This window comes from Polypterus senegalus, chromosome 1 (genome assembly GCF_016835505.1).
Source record: "Polypterus senegalus isolate Bchr_013 chromosome 1, ASM1683550v1, whole genome shotgun sequence".
NCBI lineage: Eukaryota > Metazoa > Chordata > Cladistia > Polypteriformes > Polypteridae > Polypterus > Polypterus senegalus.
Window position 1 is genome coordinate 316,616,254 of NC_053154.1, and position 19,948 is coordinate 316,636,201.

The 19,948-nt window shown below is 40.7% G+C and overlaps 1 protein-coding gene across 19 annotated transcripts in view; it reads left to right on the forward strand.

Annotated features, from left to right (window-relative positions):
- The window catches only part of brsk2b (BR serine/threonine kinase 2b), an 899,053-nt gene that overhangs the window by 767,587 nt on the left and 111,518 nt on the right, over window positions 1-19,948 (forward strand). For all 19 annotated transcript variants that reach the window (XM_039736387.1, XM_039736429.1, XM_039736422.1 and 16 more), the window contains one exon: window positions 12,421-12,469. In XM_039736387.1, coding sequence (XP_039592321.1) covers window positions 12,421-12,469 — 49 coding nt within the window. The remainder of the gene's footprint in view (window positions 1-12,420; window positions 12,470-19,948) is intronic.

The following is a 19,948-nucleotide window of genomic DNA, read 5'->3' on the forward strand; positions in this document are numbered from 1 at the left end:
AATAGATACTTGGAGGTGCCGTGAGAATTGATCAACATATTTATGAAAACGAGGAACGGAGACATTGTGCAAGAGAAAACCAGTCATTGTTTTAATATAATAAAAATTGTCTAGCAGTATAGGTGGAGTATATTTTATATTTGTAATAGTTATATGTCGCCGCCGTGTGCTTTTTTCTACGTGCACACTTTACCGTATGCGTATTTTTCCACGTGCATTTTTTCTCGTATGTTCATTTTTACGTGCGCTTGTATGACTGTGTGAATATTTCCTGTGCGCTTATTTCCAGGATTCGGGCAACACTCACAGCATAAGTACTTTACTTTCCAGATGATCTCTTTGGGGGAGAAAAACCAGGCTATAAACAGCTAGTTTGAAATGTGGCCTTTAGTTAAGGCCTTGAAGAGGCTTGATCATTAATCCCAAATGACTGCGTTCGACTGTTATTAGCAAATCGGGCAGATAACCTTTCATCGAGTCCATTCCAGATAAACTTGAAGGGGCATGCACTTCATACTGTATTGTCTCTCTTATTTTCGGTGACCCTTGGACATCTAACAAAAGAAAATTTCACTACAAAGGTCCAGCATAATATCAAATTATTAAACTACCCTGCAGTCAGCTTCTGCCATTGCACCCTAAGCTACGCCACTTACATCCCTGCTCACATAAAGCACTTTGTCGACAAAGCTAACAAAAGTGATTAGTATTTAGCCTGGTGCCGTTTAACCATCTTGTACCATCTAACCAATGTATCAGCTAGTGGCAATGCACCCATAAGACACTTCCAGAGCCATCTGTTTGACTCCCAGTTGGCCCTTTGATAGCAAATTAGTATAGAGAGCGCCACCAACAACAACAACAACATTTATTTCTATAGCACATTTTCATACAAATAGTGTCACTCAAAGTGCTTTACATGATGAAGAAAGAAAATAAAGGACAAAGTAAGAATTAGTTTTGCCAGAGTTCTGCGACTATACAGTAATATGAAGTGGTTCAGTGCGCATTTGCAGTGGCACATGTGGGTAAAGCTCACTGTGGACAGCTGCTGGAAAAAAAATCAGTTTGACTTAAAGTGGGTACTTTGACAGGCAACAGATGGAGAATATCTCAGCGGAGTACTCTTCGGTGTTTTCTTAAAGCCCAGTGAGCCGCAGGGATGAGGCCTCGACAGCTAGTAGCTGAAATGAGTAAAGCCCCCTGGGTACACTCAGAAGTGCTTCAACTCCCAAGTGGCTTTCTGTCTTTGCAGATGCAGGGAGGAGGAGGAGGATAGAAAAAGAACATTGAGGAAATGCCCTCCAGTGATTGGGATGCAGACATGTGACTTGCTTCCCTTAGTGGCTAATTTGGAAAAGCTTACAATTAAATTTTCCTTTAGCTGATTGGGGAGCTTCTCAAATGTCCAAAATTAGACAGTTAGTCTTGATCCAACCAGCATAATTTGACAGCAGGCTAGCGTCAATGAACTAGACCTGCATCCTTCAGGCAACACAGATTGATGGCAACTTACTGTCCGTTTACTTTCACACCCCACTGAAATGAGTTAGCATATTATGAATGTACACTCCTGCTAATTAATGCCATTCACAGTAGTCTGAGGGGTGGCACACTGGGTAGCGCCGCTGCCTCACAGAAAGGAGCCCTGGGTTCGCTTCCCGGGTCTTCTCTGCGTGGAGTCTGCATGTTCTCCCTGTGTTTGCGTGGGTTTCCTCCCACAGTCCAAAGACATGCAGGTTAGGTGCATTGGCGATCCTAAAATTGTTCCTAGTGTGTGGGTGTGTGCCCTGCGGTGGGCTGGCGCCCTGCCCGGGGATTTGTTCCTGCCTTGTGCCCTGTGTTGGCTGGGATTGGCTCCAGCAGACCCCCGGGAACCTGTAGTTAGGATATAGCAGGTTGGACAACGACTGACTGAGAGTAGTCTGAAGGATGCTATGGTGCCCCTAGTAGTGCCTCACCTGTGTAACATCTGGCTCCTTTTTCTTGTCATTGCTCTATACCTCACAAGCTTGAAGCACTCTGAGTGTTATGATACTCCAGCACAAAGTGCCGAAAATACAGCCCTCAAAAATACCGTAAGAGCCGGATCAGGAGCTTCACTGGTCAGGCTCAGAAACAGGCCTCATCCCAAGCAGCCAGACGCCTGACTTTTGAATCCTGCATAGGTTTAAAATGGGTTCTTAGCTTTAAATGTTCAAAAATACAAAAAAAAAAAAAAATGAGGTAAAACAAAGCAACAGTGAGGCACAAGGATTTGCCTAAAAAGACAATCCAAGGCAAACATGCCTAATCTGAAATTATACAGAATAAGGCTGGGCAATATCTCGAGTTTTTAAAAAATATCAACATATTTTCATACGAGATATATTCAATGGCCCGGAATAAGAAAGCTACCAATACTAGAAAATGTGCAGCAATAACCACAATAATGATCCTTTCTCCAAAACCTCTACGACACATTAATGGGACCATCTTCTCAACCTCAATATAAAGGCTTAGGAATGTCCCAAAGTAACAATGTCATGGTGGTCCTACTCTTGGTGTTTCTCTCACCAAGCACATAAAGTAAATTCAAACTTAAGTGCACAATGCATAAATAATGAATACATATAATATAATTTTCATGTGGAGTTTTCATTTTATATTTTCTTATATGTTATTTTCCCGACTTTTTAGTGGTGAGCAAGAAAAAAATGTAATTGCTTGATTCTATGCAGAATGGAAAGCATTTGTGACCTAATTAAAGCCAATAGTGACGAATGAGGTACAATGGCAAGCCCATGGAAAAAAGAAAAAAGTCACAGTATTCATGTTGCAAAATTAAGGCTGGGCGATAGCTCGAGTTTTTAAAAAATATCGACATATTTTCATACGAGATATAGGATGAGATAATATCATTTATATCGATATAGTCTGTTGCGTTTAAATTATTCTCATACAGCCACCAATTCGCCTTTCTCTTCTCCCCGTTTGTCTCTTGCACAACTTCACCCTGCCCCACCTCTTTCCCTCCCTAAACACATCTCGCGCCTTCCCCACCGCATCAAGGTAAGTCCTGTAGGCAACGACAGGATGGAGATGAAGGAAGCTTTTGAATAAGAGCTGGATGGTAAAAAAACAAGAAAAACAATGGCTCAATTATTTGGAGATGGTTTGGGTTCAAAGTGTCAGATGAGCAGCAGAATAATATATTCTGTAGAGAATGCAGAAAACAAGTCCCGACAAAAGCTTTGAGCACTCTTAATCTTTCACACCATTTACAACAGCGCCATAAAGTGCAGTACAAAGAGTTTATGAAAATCTGTGCTGCGGCCCAGATTGTTAAGCCTTCTCAGCCTCCTGCCACGAAACAAATCACGTTACAAAATTCATACCCGTGCTGTGCCTTATGAGAGAAAAAGTGAGAAGTGGGGTGACATTACTAGATAGATAGATAGTGAAAGGCACTATATAATAGATAGATAGATAGATAGAAATGAAAGGCACTATATAATAGATAGATAGATAGATATGAAAGGCACTATATAATAGATAGATACTTTATTAATCCCAAAGGGAAATTCACATACTCCAACAGCAGCATACTGATAAAAACAATATTAAAGAGTGATAACAATGAAGGTATAACAGACAATAACTTTGTATAATGTTAACGTTTACCCCCCTGGTGGAATTGAAGAGTCACATAGTGTGGTAGAGAAACGATCTCCTCAGTCTGTCAGTGGCACAGGACGGTGACAGCAGTCTGTCATGAAGCTGCTCCTCTGTCTGGAGATGATCCTGTTCAGTAGATGCAGTGGATGTCAAACTGTCCAGCTCCGTGCCTACAATAGAGCCTGCCTTCCTCTCCAGTTTGTCCAGGCGTGAGGCGTCCTTCCTCTTTATGCTGCCTCCCCAGAACACCACCACGTAGAAGAGGGCGCTCGCCACAACCGTCTGGTAGAACATCTGCAGCATCTTATTGCAGATGTTGAAGGACGCCAGCCTTCTAAGTAAGTATAGTCGGCTCTGTCCTCTCTTACACAGAGCATCAGTATTGGCAGTCCAGTCCAATTTATCATCCAGCTGCACTCTCAGGTATCTATAGGTCTGTACCCTCTGCACAGTCACCTCTGATGATCACAGGGTCCATGAGGGGCCTGAGCCTCCTAAAGTCCACCACCAGCTCCTTGGTTTTGCTGGTGTTCAGTTGTAGGTGGTTTGAGTCGCACCATTTAACAAAGTCCTTGATTATATTCCTATACTCCTCCTCCTGCCCACTCCTGATGCAGCCCACCATAGCAGTGTCGTCAGCGAACTTTTGAACATGACAGGACTCCGAGTTGTATCGGAAGTCTGATGTATGTTGGCTGAACAGGACCAGAGAAAGTCCAGTCCCCTGTGGCGCTCCTGTGTTGCTGACCACAATGTCAGACCTGCAGTTCCCGAGACGCACATACTGAGGTCTGCCTGTAAGATAGTCCACGATCCATGCCACTATGTATGAATCTACTCGCATCTCTGCTAGCTTGTCCCTGAGGAGCAGAGGTTGGATGGTGTCGAAGGCGCTAGAGAAGTCCAGAAACATAATTATGCACCACTGCCTCTGTCCAAGTCGGAGAGGGATCAGTGTAGCATATAGATGATGGCATCCTCCGCTCTCACCTTCTCCTGGTATGCGAACTGCAGAGGGTCGAGGGCGTGGAGGACCTGTGGCCTCAGGTGGTGAAGCATCACCCACTCCATGGTCTTCATCACATGTGCTGTTAGAGTGACAGGCCGGAAGTCATTCATCTCACTAGGACATGATACCTTCGGGACTGGGGTGATGCAAGATAGTAAAGCAGTGGCTTATCATATCACTGATTTTTTCCATCTTCTCCCAGGGCTGAATATTTTTCCAAAAAAACTCAGGTTTCTAAAAAGCACACAAAGCACTAGTTTCTCACATAAATCAGCATAAAACGTTTTTTTTGCTCCGTCAGCTGGGGATTGATCAGCTGATCCCAGTACCTCACGTTTGTTTTAGATCTCGATCTCCAGATCACTTGCACCAAATCATAGTCCAACAAGTCAGAGTCCAATTTAAAATAATAAAATATACGCATAATGTCATTCACTAAGTTTTTGCTTTGCACATTCGCTTCAGTCTCTCTCCCGATGTCAGTGTTGTTCCAGACGTTGTTTACTCTATGCTACTTACACACACGCAGGGATTCAACGTCAAGGCAACGAGTCTTAACAGTCCTCCAAGCAAAGAGGGTCTACCAATAACGTAACGGTGAGTTTTATCGACATTTGCAGCTTTGTTCGCCCTCTGTCCGCCCTAAAGGAGTTAAGTAAGCAGTTTTATAGAACCACTTACAGAGATAAATATGCCTGTTGACCACAAGATAATCTATTTGAAATGTTTAGGAGTAAACAGCTAACACTTATGAAACTGAAAGTTTGTTACTTACATAAACTATCAGCCCTATTGGAGTGTGTGTGTGCGCGTGTGTGTGTTAGACTGAGGATTGTGACACTGAATGAGAAGAGACAGGAAAGGGAAGGGGAGCCTCGGCACCACCCAACTCTGTGTGGAGCTTTATGAAGGTTAGGATTAGGGTAGGGGATATGGCCATGGTACAGTTATTCCTATTTTAGAATTTAATTTTGCTCAGTTTTTATCCACCCCAATTGGGTAAAAAGATTTAAATGGAGGATAAAATTCTTTAAAATTAGTCAATAAATAATTAATTTCATTAGAAATATTTATAATATAAATATTCATGAAACTATTAATAAAATGAATGATCCATAAAATCCTTAAAAGTAATCAATTCCTGCTAAAATTTCACAAATTCTAAATCCCCATCCTTAATAAATGCATAAATGAATAATAAATAAAGAAAGAAAGAAATAATTAATTCTATAAATAAATAAATGAATGAATAAATCCTTATGTAAATAGGTAAAATAATAAATAGACTCCTGAAAAAAACTTTACTTTTCATTCACTCGCAGGGCCGGTTACAGGTTAATGTCATACCCAGGAGCAAGCAATTGTGGTTAGGGGTCTTGCTCCAGTACCCAAAGAAATGTTCCAGTGGTTATGGGATTCGAACCAGAGACCGCCATCAAATCCTTACCACCAGAGCCACCACTTCATTTAAGAAGAGACAGTGTTTGAAATTGAAAAGGTCTAAAAATACACATTACACAACGCGGTTTACACACGTAGTTAAATCTTATACATCCCTACTAAACACAGATAGATATTAATTTGCCTTTGAGTGATGTGCCTCCTTATATAAAAACGAAGGTGATTTTAAACGTTTTTATTTTGTGTGTTACAGGACATGGTATGGACGATGCCCGCATCACCTGGGCCATTTCGCCGTGTAAGAAAGTTGTCACTTGTTCTGATTTGTTAGTTGTTAAATATCTTGTTAAATGCACAAAGTTGTAGGTGTTTGTACAGGACTACACACAGTAAAGAAGGAATGCTCTACTTCAGTGGACACCCACTTTTTTAACTCTTTAATCCCTTTTATCCCAGGGCTGAATATTTTTCCACAAAACTCAGTTTCTTGAAATGTAAGCAAAGCAATGGTTTCACACATAAGTCAACATAAAATACTTATTTATTACAATTGTCACTCAGCTTTATATTCCATGAGTACCTACAGCATGTAAATTCACACACTTATTACATACCTGTTTGTCTCATCACTCATAAACTGAACAGCACTTATTGAAAGTAGTCAACTGGCTGGTAATCCATAGTGTCCCCTGGTATTCTGTGTCGTTTCATAAAGTCCATTTGCCAGTTTGCCTCCCACAGATCTACTGTACGCTTGTGTAGTCCTCCCAGGGCAAACATTGCCGTAGGCACATCAGCTACATTAGCGTGTTCAGTACTTTGATCTGCTGGGGACCGATCAGCTGATGCAAGTACCTGACTTTCATTTTCAATTTCCAGATCGTTTCCATCAAAATCGGAGTTCGGTAAGTGTCTGTGTAGTCCTCCCAGGTGAACGCTGCCATAAGTGTGTCAGCTGGTGACCGATCAGCTGATGTAGATACCTGAGTTTCGTTTTCAATCTACAGATCAGTTGCATCAAAATTGGAGTTCGATAAGTCAGAGCCCAATTCAGCAAGAATACTAAATAAATAAAATATTCACTTTGCTCTCTCAACTGATCTCGATGCCATTCTAGACGTTCTTCACTCTGCACTATTTACACACTCAGGGATTCTACATCAAGAGGGTCTACCCGTAGCATAATGGTGAGTTTTATTGACATTTACAGCTTTTATCGCCCTCTGCCTCTGGATGTCAACTTTAGTCGATATCTGCCCTCAACCCCTTGGGTTGACAAAAGTCGACATCCGCCTCAAAAGAGTTAAAGAGCAAGTCGGCCTTTCGTTATTTTTGCTCTGTATCTTTTCTGTTAACATTTTCTTAATTGCACAATTATGAGAATTTTATTATGCAGGAGAAGAACATTATTTTATTTTATTCAAGGAGCATTATTATTTAATATATGCCAACAGTTTATTTTTGAGCCATTTCTCATGTACTTCTACAGCTGTATGTTAATAAAAGTGCCTGTGTGACATTTGGGACATGTGGCTTTCAAATGTCTTTTTGTTATTAATTTATGGGAAGAAAAAATATTGAGAGATACATCGTATATCGCCATTCAGCTAAAAAAATATTGAGGTATATATCCTATATTGCCATTCAGCTAAAAAATATTGAGGTATATATCGTATATCGCCATTCAGCTAAAAAATATTGAGGTATATATCGTATATCGCCATTCAGCTAAAAAATATTGAGATATATATCATATATCGCCATTCAGCTAAAAAATATCAAGATATGATTTTAGGTCCATATCGCCCAGCCCTATGCAAAAGCCACATACCAGTTATCCAGTCTTGCGCTCAAAAATATGCATGCTTTATGGCTAAAATATATTGTTAAATAGGAATTATCAGCGAACATCATAAACAGGAAACCTAAATCCTTATGGGAGTCGCTTTTTGAAATAAAGAAGGGGCCCTTACTATAACTAATGAATGATGCGGAGTGGCAGGTCTTAAATTCAAAAAGTCATTCCCATGAGGTTTTGGTTTACTGTTTAGGGTGCGTGTACTGATCATTCTGGAAGTAACTATTTTAACAATATTTTAGCAGAAATCAATGCATTTTGCACATTTGGAGCGTGTAACTGGATCACTGACGTGAGTTTTTTTTTTTCTTTTTTCCATGAATGTTTTTCACATCATTTGCCATAGTAAAGTATTAGTCACTACTGGCTTCTGTTAGGTCACAAATTTTGTCTCTCCATTCTACATGAAAATATATGATAAAAATTTTTCTCGACCATCACCACAAACTGCATGGGGTAAGTAACAAATTAATAAAATATCATTTTTGCGTAATGTATTCCCTTAACAAAAATTACAATAAAACAAAAAACAAATGAAAAATAATGATTCAAAAATATCAATAAAACAAAAAAATAAACATAAGCCAGGGAACAAACCCTCACTGTATCATAACCCTGTGTAATTAAGAAAGATCATTTTTTCTGCCAGTTCAGTTTAAACTTGTGTATACTACTTATTTAAATTAGCAGTGCCTTCATCTATCCATCCATCCATTATCCAACCCGCTACAGTGATCCCTCGCTATATCGCACTTCAACTTTCGCGGCTTCACTCCATCATGGATTTTAAATGTAAGCATATCTAAATATATATCACGGATATTTCGCTGGTTCGCAGATTTCTGCGGACAACGGGTCTTTTAATTTATGGTACATGCTTCCTCAGTTTGTTTGCCCAGTTGATTTCATACAAGGGACGCTATTGGCGGATGGCTTAGAAGCTACCCAATCAGAGCATGTATTACATATTAAATAAAACTCCTCAATAATATAAGATATGCTTCCCGTGCGGTGCTTGATTGTTTGCTTTTCTCACTCTCTCTCACTCTCTCTGCGCCTAACGGAGGTAATGTGAGCAGAGGGGCTGTTTGCACAGAGGCTGTTTGTCTAGAGGATACGGACGCTCCTCTAAAAAATGCCGCTTTATCGCGGTGCTTCGACATACTTAAAAGCCCAAAAGCACATATTGATTTTTTGATTGTTTGCTTTTCTCTCTCGCGCTCGCTCTGACATTCTCTGCTCCTGACGCGCATTCTTTGAAGGAAGATATGTTTGCATTCTTTTAATTGTGAGAAAGAACTGTCATCTCTGTCTTGTCATGGAGCACAGTTTAAACTTTTGACTAAATTGTGTTATTTCATGTCTAGAGGGCTCTAATAATGTTAACAGTGTGCGAGAGTTTATAAGGGCTTAAAATATATAAAAATAACTATGCAAACATATAGTTTCTACTTCGCGGATTTTCATCTATCGAGGAGGGTTCTGGAACGCAACCCACGCGATCGAGAAGGGATTGTATATCCTAACTACAGGGTCACGGGGGTCTGCTGGAGCCAATACTAGCCAACACAGGGCACAAGGCAGGAAACAAACCTCGGGCAGGGCGCCAGCCCACCACAGGACACACACATCAAGCACACATTAGGGACAATTTAGGATCACCAATGCACCTAACCTGCATATCTTTGGACTGTGGGAGGAAACCCACGCAGACACGGGGAGAACATGTTCATATAAAATATCAAGTAAAAATATGTAAAACAAATTAACCTGCACTTTAACTTTGAAAAGAATCGTGGTGGATGTGAGGGAGACGAGAGAGAGGAGGGTTATTGTGTAGCACGACTTTCACTCTAACTAACGGAATCCCTGCTATCTGTTGGCTCACTGGAATCTTTTTCTTGTTTTGCGACTTTAACAAGGAGACCTATCCAATGACAGTTGCTTTTGCCTGAAGAGTCACTACATCCATCCATCCATCCATTATTCAACCCGCTATATCCTAACTACAGGGTCACAGGGGTCTGCTGGAGCCAATCCCAGCCAACACAGGGGGCAAGGCAGGAAACAAACCCCGGGCAGGGCACCAGCCCTCCGCAGTGCCTTCATCTAGTTGATTGTAATTAAATTAAGGATATTCCTCCATTAAAAATGTTTTTAAACAAGCCAATATGTCAATCTTAGCATGAGAGTGTATCAAACTCTCTTTTCGACCAGTCCCTGACACTTGATAAATATGTAAGATCAGTCAGCCGCTCGTGTTTCTTTCATTTAAGAAATCTTTCAAAACTAAGAAATGCTGTCTCAAAATCAGAATTGGAGATGCTTGTTCATTCTTTTATTTCCTCACGGCTTGATTACTGTAATGCTCAAGAGCAAGTCCTCTCTCTCACGTCTTCAGTTAGTCCAAAATGCAGCTGCCAGGCTCCTAACTCGCGCTGACCGGAGTGATCATATCACCCCCATTCTGCACACGCTGCACTGGCTCCCGGTGTTTTATTAGAATTCATTTTAAAGTTTTAGTACCCACTTTCAGAGCTTTGCATGGATAAGCTCCTGAGTACCTAACCAATCTGCTCCAACGTTATGCAGCTTGTCGGACTCTTAGATCTGAGCCACAGGGCCTTCTAGTTGTCCCCCACACCCGTGGGGATTGTGCTTTTCAGTCTGTGGCACCAAGACTATGGAATAGCCTGCCTTCAATCAATCAATCAACATTTATTTATATAGCACATATTCATACAAAAAATGTAGCTCAAAGTGCCCTATAAAATGAATAGAAAAATAGAAGACACAATAAAAAATAAACATAAGTCAACATTAATTAACATAGAATAAGAGTAAGGTCCGATGGCCAGGGTGGACAGAAAAAACAAAAAAAAACTCCAAAGGCTGGAGAAAAAAATAAAATCTGTAGGGGTTCCAGACCAAGAGACCACCCAGTCCCCTCTGGGCAAACTACCTAGCATAAGTCAAACAGTCCTCTTTGTATTTAGGGTTTTCATGGACGGACCTGATGATGATGGTCACGTAGACTTCAGGCTTTCAGTCCATCAATGTTGGTGCATCAGGATGCTTTGAGTAGGTGGTGGTGGCGCAGGCTGGAAAAAGAAACAGAAGAGAGAGTAGAAGTCAGTACGGATTTTAGAGCCACCATGAATAGTTATTATGATGAATTGAACATACAGAGTATCAGGATTAAGTTAAAGTGAAGTTATAAAAAGGCCATGTTAAAGTAATGTGTTTTCAGCAGTGTTTTAAAGTGCTCCACTGTATCAGCCTGGTGAATTCCTATTGGCAGGCTATTCCAGATTTTAGGTGCATAACAGCAGAAGGCCGCCTCACCACTTCTTTTAAGTTTAGCTTTTGGAATTATAAGGAGACACTCATTTGAAGATCTAAGGTTACGATTTGGAATATAACGTGTCAGGCATTCTGATATATAAGATGTAGCGAGATTATTTAAGGCTTTATAAACCATAAGCAGTATTTTAAAGTCAATCCTGAATGACACAGGCAACCAGTGTAGTGACATCAAAACTGGAGAAATGTGTTCGGATTTTCTTTTCCCAGTTAGGATTCTAGCAGCTGCATTCTGCACTCGTTGCAAATGATTTATGTCTTTTTTGGGTAGTCCTGAGAGGAGTGCGTTACAGTAATCTAGTCTACTGAAAACAAAAGCGTGAATTAATTTCTCAGCATCTTTCAATGATATAAGAGGTCTAACTTTAGCTATGTTTCTTAAATGAAAAAATGCTGTCCTAGTGGTCTGATGAATATGCGATTTAAAATTCAGATTACAGTCAACGGTTACCCCTAAATTTTTTACTTCCGTCTTAACTACTAATCCTAGTGCATTAAGTTTATTTCTGATAACCTCGCTGAATCCATTATTGCCAATTACCAAAATTTCAGTTTTCTCTTTATTTAGTTTGAGAAAATTACTATTCATCCATTCAGAGATACCAGTAAGACATTGTGTCAGTGAATCGAAAGAGTCGTGTGGTCTTCGCGCAACCGAGTCTGTTGATTCTTTTTAAAAACAACCGAAAACATTTCTTTTTAAAAGAGCTTTTAATCAGTGCTGAATAGTTCCAGTTTGTGTATTTATTATTTTTATTGGTTTTGCTTTAACTGTTCAGCGCTCTGTGATCTTTTGTCTGTGAAAGGCGCTATATAAATAAACTACTACTACTACTAAATAAGACCCCCTCCTCTAATAGACAGCACTTACAAACTTACCAACAGCCCTCCACATCATTGTGTGTCACTGTTCATATTGAGGTATTTGGTGTCCTCTTCCAATTCAGGTAAATATGCCGAATGAACTTTTAAGGAGAGCTTCAAAGAATAGAAAATGGACCGTCCACTGGAGCTACTCAGATGGGGGACTAAGAAGAGTCTGTGAAGATTGTTTTCTGATTTGTTAGCCAATGGCAGCAATGGCATGTTCTGTTTTTTACTCTCAAACTCACTCTTTTTTTTTTTTATGCAGTACCTACACAAGAGGAGATGTCAAGCCTAACACCGGAGTCTTCCCCAGAGTAAGTCCTTCTTGGTTAATTTTATTTTATAAACCTGTCGCCATTCTGTTTTGCATGCTTACACAGACGTTCTCCATGCAGTGATACATCTGGGATACCTTCACTTTCCTCCTGTGACGATGCGGGTTCGTTGCATGCTCCCATCTTCTCTCTGGGAGCCCTTGAACCCGTCACTGTCAGTAATGTCACCGGTGAGCTTAGCAGCGAGGCAAACAACATAGCAAGGGGATGGTGCAAAAGTGTCGAGTGCTTTTATTAAAACAACAACAAAGTGTTCAAAGTAAAGTGGTGTCCAAAGTTCCAATCAATACATATCCCATAAAAACAATTGTGCAACGTGGAGGTTAAAAACAATTAATAGAAAAGAAGTCTTCTTAAAAACAACGAGGTTAAAATAATGCAGGAAGCAATCCTTTAAAGCAACAAAGCCTGGTGTCTTCTTTCCTGCGCCAACTCCCCTACTCCTCCCATCTGGGCAGTCGCCCTACCTGCTGCTGGCCTTCTGTCCACTCCTCCTGCTGGTCGGTCGCCTTACTGATCCCTGGCTCCGGTAGGCTCTACAAACAGCGACTTGGAATTCCCCAACGACCAAGGCTCTCACGCTGGAGACACCACATCTCAAGTCCCGGCCTTATGCGGAGAGTCATTCGCCTTCCTGTCACTCCCGTCCTTCATGAAAACAAACTGTGCGGGAGCGACCACAACTACTACTCTCCGAGTGTCGGCCAAACACCCAGACAGGGTCACAGGGGTCCACTGGAGTCAATCCCAGCACGCAAGGCAGGAAACAAACCCTGGGCAAGGTGCCAGCCAACCGCAGATCGCATACACACACACACCCATGCATCAAGCACACACTAGGGACAATTTAGGATCGCCAATGCACCTAACCTGCATGTCTTTGGACTGTGGGAGGAAACTGGAGTACCTGGAGGAAACCCACGCAGACACGGGGAGAACACAGGAAGCGAACCCGAGTCTCCTAACTGCGAGGCAGCAGCACTACCCACTGTGCCACTGTGACACCCAGAACTAAATTCAGTATGGGCCAAATGTTCTCTATGATAAGCTGAATGTAGAAGATGCTATATTAAAGGATAAGCTTGGTATTTTTCAAGTCAATTATATATTTACAAACATGTTATATACAGGTATGCATTTGTCATACGAAGCTGTGTTCTAAAGATTGATAACTTTGGAACAACTAAGGGGCTCTGCCCTCTGCTCACTTCGCTCTCCAACCCCCAGGCTGGCGCTAGGCACTAGCAAGTTTGCGGCTCTGCCGCTCGCGTATAGGGAAGCGGATGTACAATTTAAACAGATTGTTATTTTCATGGGAATTGTAAAATAGTTATGTCTATTATGCATATGTAACATTACAGCGAGTAGTTAACCATGGTAAAAAATAGTAAAACGGAATAAATTGAAAGAAAATTCTGTTTCACGTTGCGGTATACATTTTCATCCTGTTTGGCTTTGAAATTAACACGCAAAAACTTTTTAAACTTACACTTTTACTGTAAACCTTCAGTAAAAACGATATTTAGAATTAACTTTTCGTCAATATCGCAATGAATTTTGATTCCATGTTTGGAGTTACATCGTGCTAACGTAACGTATAACTGCCCATGAGTGAATATCGTTTCTTTCTATCTAATAAATAAAACGACTTTTTCGAATGTTTGTCCCTGTGATTTGTTAATTGTCAGAGCAAAAGCTATTCTAACAGGAAACTGTAAATGTTTTAATACGAATGGCATATCAAGATCTCAAGTTGTTTGTCTAATGTTATCCGCGGAATATTACCTTTCTTGTCGCCTGTTAAAATTTTACACGTCAGAAGTGTTCGACCAATTTTGAATACAACTAACCTTGTCCTATTTCATAGCCCATCACTCAGACATAAATTTTGCAGTAACATTACAATACATCCTTCTTTCAACAGTAATTCTGCCGGTAGAAGACCGGACGGTGTTAATGGTTGTAGATATTCTACGAGATATCGTAAGTTGAAGTTTTCATCTTACGCACCATCACCACCAACTGTCTTAGCATAGACTACACTATGTAACACAATTTTTGCTCCTGGCTTCCAAGAGTTATATTTCAACTGCTTATGTCTAAAGCCTATGGAAAAACGACTACATTCAGCACAAACTTTGATTTTATGACCACAGCCCAGAAACTTTTGTATTTATAGTGACAAAACAAGGGAATTTTTATCTTTTCGTTTATGCGGTCTGATAAAGAACAACACTTGCATGGTAAATAGACAAAGACAGTCAAAACCACTCAAAAAGGTTCAGAAATGAGTAGGTTTTCTAGATTTGCGACTGTACTGCAAATCGCTTTCTCGAAGAACCCCCCAAATGTAGTCTCCCATCATGTTTTCGTTATACTTTTCTTGGTAGCGACGTTCAAAGTCCAGTATATCCTGATGAAAGCGCTTGCCTTGCTCCTCTGAGTAAGCTCCCATATTCTCCTTGAATTTGTCAAGATGAGCATCAAGGATATGGACTTTGAGAGACATTCTGTATCCCATTTTGACGTAATTCTTTATGAGAGTCCGAACCAACTGCACGTAGTTTTCAGCCTTGTAATTACCCAGGAAGCCGTGAACCACTGCAACAAAACTGTTCCAAGCCGTTTTCTCCGTCCTGTTCAGCAGCTTGGCGAATTGGTAGGATCCACCATGCAGAAGTAGCAGATGCTTGAGTGGTCAGTCGGTTGCCGCCAAATTCGTGGGATAGCAAACTTCATGGCTCTCTTTTCTCCCCTGTACCAACCTTCAAGAGTTTTCTTGCAATATTCGCATGTGAAATGAGGTGCCCAGGGCTTGTCTTGATCCCCAACAGGCATGCCGAAGTATGCCTTGTAGGCCTCGCACATCTTACGACATGCTTTCATGGAATACTTTCTCGCTCTTGTCTTTATAAATTGTCCACAGACGTAGAAAAATGCATCTGCTGGGTGCAAGCAGCCTCTTGATGCCATCTAAATCGAATCAAAAAAAATAACATAAACCGAAATGTTGGTTCGAGTCACCTGTGCTTTTATACTTGTATGACTACTATTGGACAGTCCGAGAACATTCTAGAAAGTTCTAAAAGTTTTTTCATGAAAGTTCTAGATAATCCTGGAAAATTCTAGAAACTTCTGGACAATTCTAGCAATTCAAGAATATTCTAGAAGACTACTCGGTATTGAATGCGAATCGAGAATTTTCTCGAAAACAGACAAATTTCAAAATATCATTTTCCTGATCACAAAAGCAAAGTTTTTGTGGAACAACAGCTATTTTCTATTTTTTTTAGGCATAACGTGTTAGGAAAACACACTTTGTATCCAGGAACAAAATAAAAATAAAAATTTGTTACATAGTGCTATTGATACGCATTTATCCAATTTGCCGTGTAACTGACCGACAATTTTCGCATTAATTCATTTGACTTCATTGTTTCTCCGTGCTAAAAATTCCCGTGTACTCTTCTATTGATAACCCTTTGGGATGAAATTGTTTAATAAGATTTGGACATAATACGTCTTCTTTTATCGGGAACTTAAAGTGAGGAAAACATAAAAATTTATAAGTGCTGAGAGCGCAGGAACTGTCTCTGTCAAAAGCATTCACACGAATGAGAAGTGAGAGGACCGTGAGATGTGGGCCATTAACCGTAAATGGTTCAGAGGAGGGCGGGACTTGGAAAAATCTCTTGGCAATAGTCTCGTCTCAGGATTTTCTTTTATAATAGAGAGATACATAGCCTTTCTTCTGATTTATAACAGAAGCAATGGGGTACAGGTCACCACCAGAAAACAACAGCCTATAAACTTACTGAATATGTCTACTTTGAAGGGTCAAATGTTTTAATACAAGAAAACATACCTACCGTGTTTCAGACACCAGCTTGTGACAACAAATGGGATCTGAAAATAATCATTTTGTTATATATTCCAGGTGCTATTTTTCTTGACATTTTCTATTTGCTTGTTTGATAGCAGTGACCATCATGAGAGGAGTTATCACATAAATGACACGGTACCAAGCACATGGCAGGATCAGCTTAGTGTGGTTTTGTCTTTCGAGTAGACATTAAAACAGTTCTGACCCATCAAAGTTTTGACTTCAAGAGACTTTTGAAGGTGTCCTGTGGTGTCTGGCACCAAGACGTCAGCACCAGAGCCTTTAATTCCTGTAAGCTGCAAGGTGGGGCCTTCATGGATCAAACTTGTTTTTCCAGAACATCCCACAGATGCTCGATCAAGTTAAAATATGGGGAATTTGTAGGCTAAGCTGATAGATAGATAGATAGATAGATAGATAGATAGATAGATAGATAGATAGATAGATAGATAGATAGATAGATAGATAGATAGATAGATAGATAGATAGATAGATAGATAGATAGATAGATAGATAGATAGATAGATACTTTATTAATCCCAAGGGGAAATTCACATTTAAGGTTGTGGCTGATCAGTGTATATACAAGGTTTGTAAAGAAACAACTTTGACTTGAATAATACCAGTTCTCTAAATAATGACTCACTATAAAGCTATTTGCAATAGCTGTTGCTGTCTTAGACACTATATAATGTGCATTTTGGTGATGTTTGTGAAAGGCACTTTATTTAGTGTTCTGTACTGAAGCTCTTTGTGATAGTGCCTGTCATGAAAGGTGTTGTATACAATGATGTCCAAATGTTTTGTCCAGGGGATTTAGTGTGGTAGAGGACTTAGCAGTGCCACCTCCCTTCTAACAGACCAGTTGGAGTTTGCATTTATTCCACATCTTTCACACAAAACAAATTATTGTATGCCAGGTTAACTGGTGACTGTAAACTGATGGTGTATTTGTACGTTTGCCCTCTTAATAAAAATAATAATTCATTACATTTATATAACGCTTTTCTCAGTACTCAAAGTGCTATCCACACAGGGAGGAACTGGGAAGCCTCTTATGGTCTACCACCTCACCTACAGCTGGTTACTGCCCTTATGGTCATTATATTGTTAGGAGAGACTGTTCCTCCCAAGTGATCCTAAAATGGTGGATCAGGCTGTCTGTGATGGTCATGTAATGCTGGTTGGCAATCCACTTAAAGACCCATTTATATACACCCCCTTAAATGGCCAATTCAAAATCAACACTCTCCTAACCTGCATATTTTAAGGATGTGAGAAAGGAAAAAGTAGTATCCTGTTAAAACACACACGAGCATGTGAAGAACATAAAAATTGTACAAAGATTTTGACTGGCTGGTACTTTTGTGAGATAGTTGTGCTAACTACTACACCACCACACCATCTGTTCTGTTACAGTGTGCGTTACAAATGGTGTTGCATTGTCTTCAAAAAAATGTTTACGCACTTTATTTCCTTAACCTTTGTCTGGTGGAGCTCCCTAAGATTTAGTCACACAGTAGACATTAGTGTCGATGTGCAAGCTGCTATAATTTTGTGACCATGACTGCACATTAAGCCGTTTATGCCAAAGAAGAACAGAGAGAAGTGTTGTGTTTTTTTTAGGCAAGTTGATCATCAGAGGTGACTGTGCAGAGGGTGCAGACCTATAAATACCTGGGAGTGCAGCAGGATGATAAACTGGACTGGACTGCCAATACTGATGGTCTGTGCAAGAGAGGTCAGAGCCGACTATACTTCTTTAGAAGGCTGGCGTCCTTCAACATCTGCAAGAAATCTGCAGATGTTCTACCAGACGGTTGTGGCGAGCGCCCTCTTCTACGTGGTGGTGTTCTGGGGAGGCAGCATAAACAAGAGGGACGCCTCACATCTGGACAAACTGGTGAGGAAGGCAGGCTCTACTGTAGGAGCTGGACAGTTTAACATCTGTGGCAGAGCGACAGGCGCTGAGCAGGCTCCTGTCAATCATGGAGAATCCACTAAACAGGATCATCTCCAGACAGAGGAGCAGCTTCAGCGACAGACTGCTGTCACCATCCTGCTCCACTGACAGACTGAGGAGATCGTTCCTCCGCCATACTATGCGACTCTGTTTCTGTGAAATTTCTCCCTTAACAAGTTTCCAGCTGTGCCCCTGTGTTCTTGATGAACTCATTTTAAAGTCACAGTCTTGATCCACTGGACTAATTCCCTTCATAATTTTAAACACTTCAATCAGGTCACCTCTTAATCTTCTTTTGCTTAAACTGTAAAGGCTCAGCTCTCTTAATCTTTCCTCATAACTCATCCCCTGTAGCCCTGGACTCAGCCTCGTCGCTCTTCTCTGGACCTTTTCTAGTGCTGTTGTGTCCTTTTTGTAGCCTTTAGACCCAAACTGCACACAGGACAGCAGATGAGGCCTCACCAGTGTGTTATAAAGCTTGAGCAGAACCTCCTGTGACTTGTACTCCACACATCAAGGCGCTATATAACCTGACATTCTGTTAGCCTTCTTAATGGCTTGTGGACACTGTCTGGAAGTCGATAGCTTAGAGTCCACTATGACTCCTAAATCCTTCTCATAAGGTGGACTCTCAATTTTCAGACCCCCATTGTGTATTCAAACCTCACATTTTTACTTCCTATGTGTAATTCTTTACATTTACTGACATTAAATTTCATCTGCCACAAATCGGCCCAAGCCTGTATGCTGTCCAAGACCTTCTGTGGTGATGTAACGGATTCCAAATCATCTACTAGTCCACCTATCTTGGTATCATCTGCAAACTTAACCATCTAAATCTAAATCTGACCCAACTGACTTCTCGATACAGTCTGTTTCATGCTTCATTTTCACGTCAGCTCCTTCTTTCTTTATACTGTGTATATATATATATATAGAGAGAGAGAGAGCGCTCTGCAGCGTGTGGTGAATACAGCACAGCAGATCACGAGCACACAGCTCCCTGTGATCCATGACATCCACACTACACGCTGTCTCAGGAAAGTGAACCGTGTCAGACGGGACCCCTGCCACCCTGCACTGTCACTTTTCACCCTCCTCCCATCTGGGAAGCGACTAAAGTCCATTCGGACGGGCACCTCCGGGTTCAGGAAAAGTTTCAACCCAACTGCAGTCAGACTCATGATCAATCACCTCCACTGCTACTTGCACATAGACTTCTGCCACTGTCTCTGTTTATTCCTAGGATTCTGGTTTTATTTATTTACTTATTTATATTCATTTATTTATTATTGTGTTTTTTATTTTTTCTGTGTTCACTGTCTGTGGGGGCACATGCAAGCAAGCATTTCATTGTGCTTGTACTTGTACACATGACAATAAAGAATTGAATTGAATATATGATACTCCTGCACTCCACACTGTTCTGCTCCTGCCGTGACAGCATATCAGTCATATATTCTCTTCAAAAGATTTCTGAATCCTCTGAGATTGTCCTCTGTCTTTGTACACCTTCCACCGACCACAAACCTGCAGTACATACCAAACAGCCCTCACTCCTGTCTGCCCATCAGAGCTCACAGAGATACTTCAATTGCATAACCCACCACTT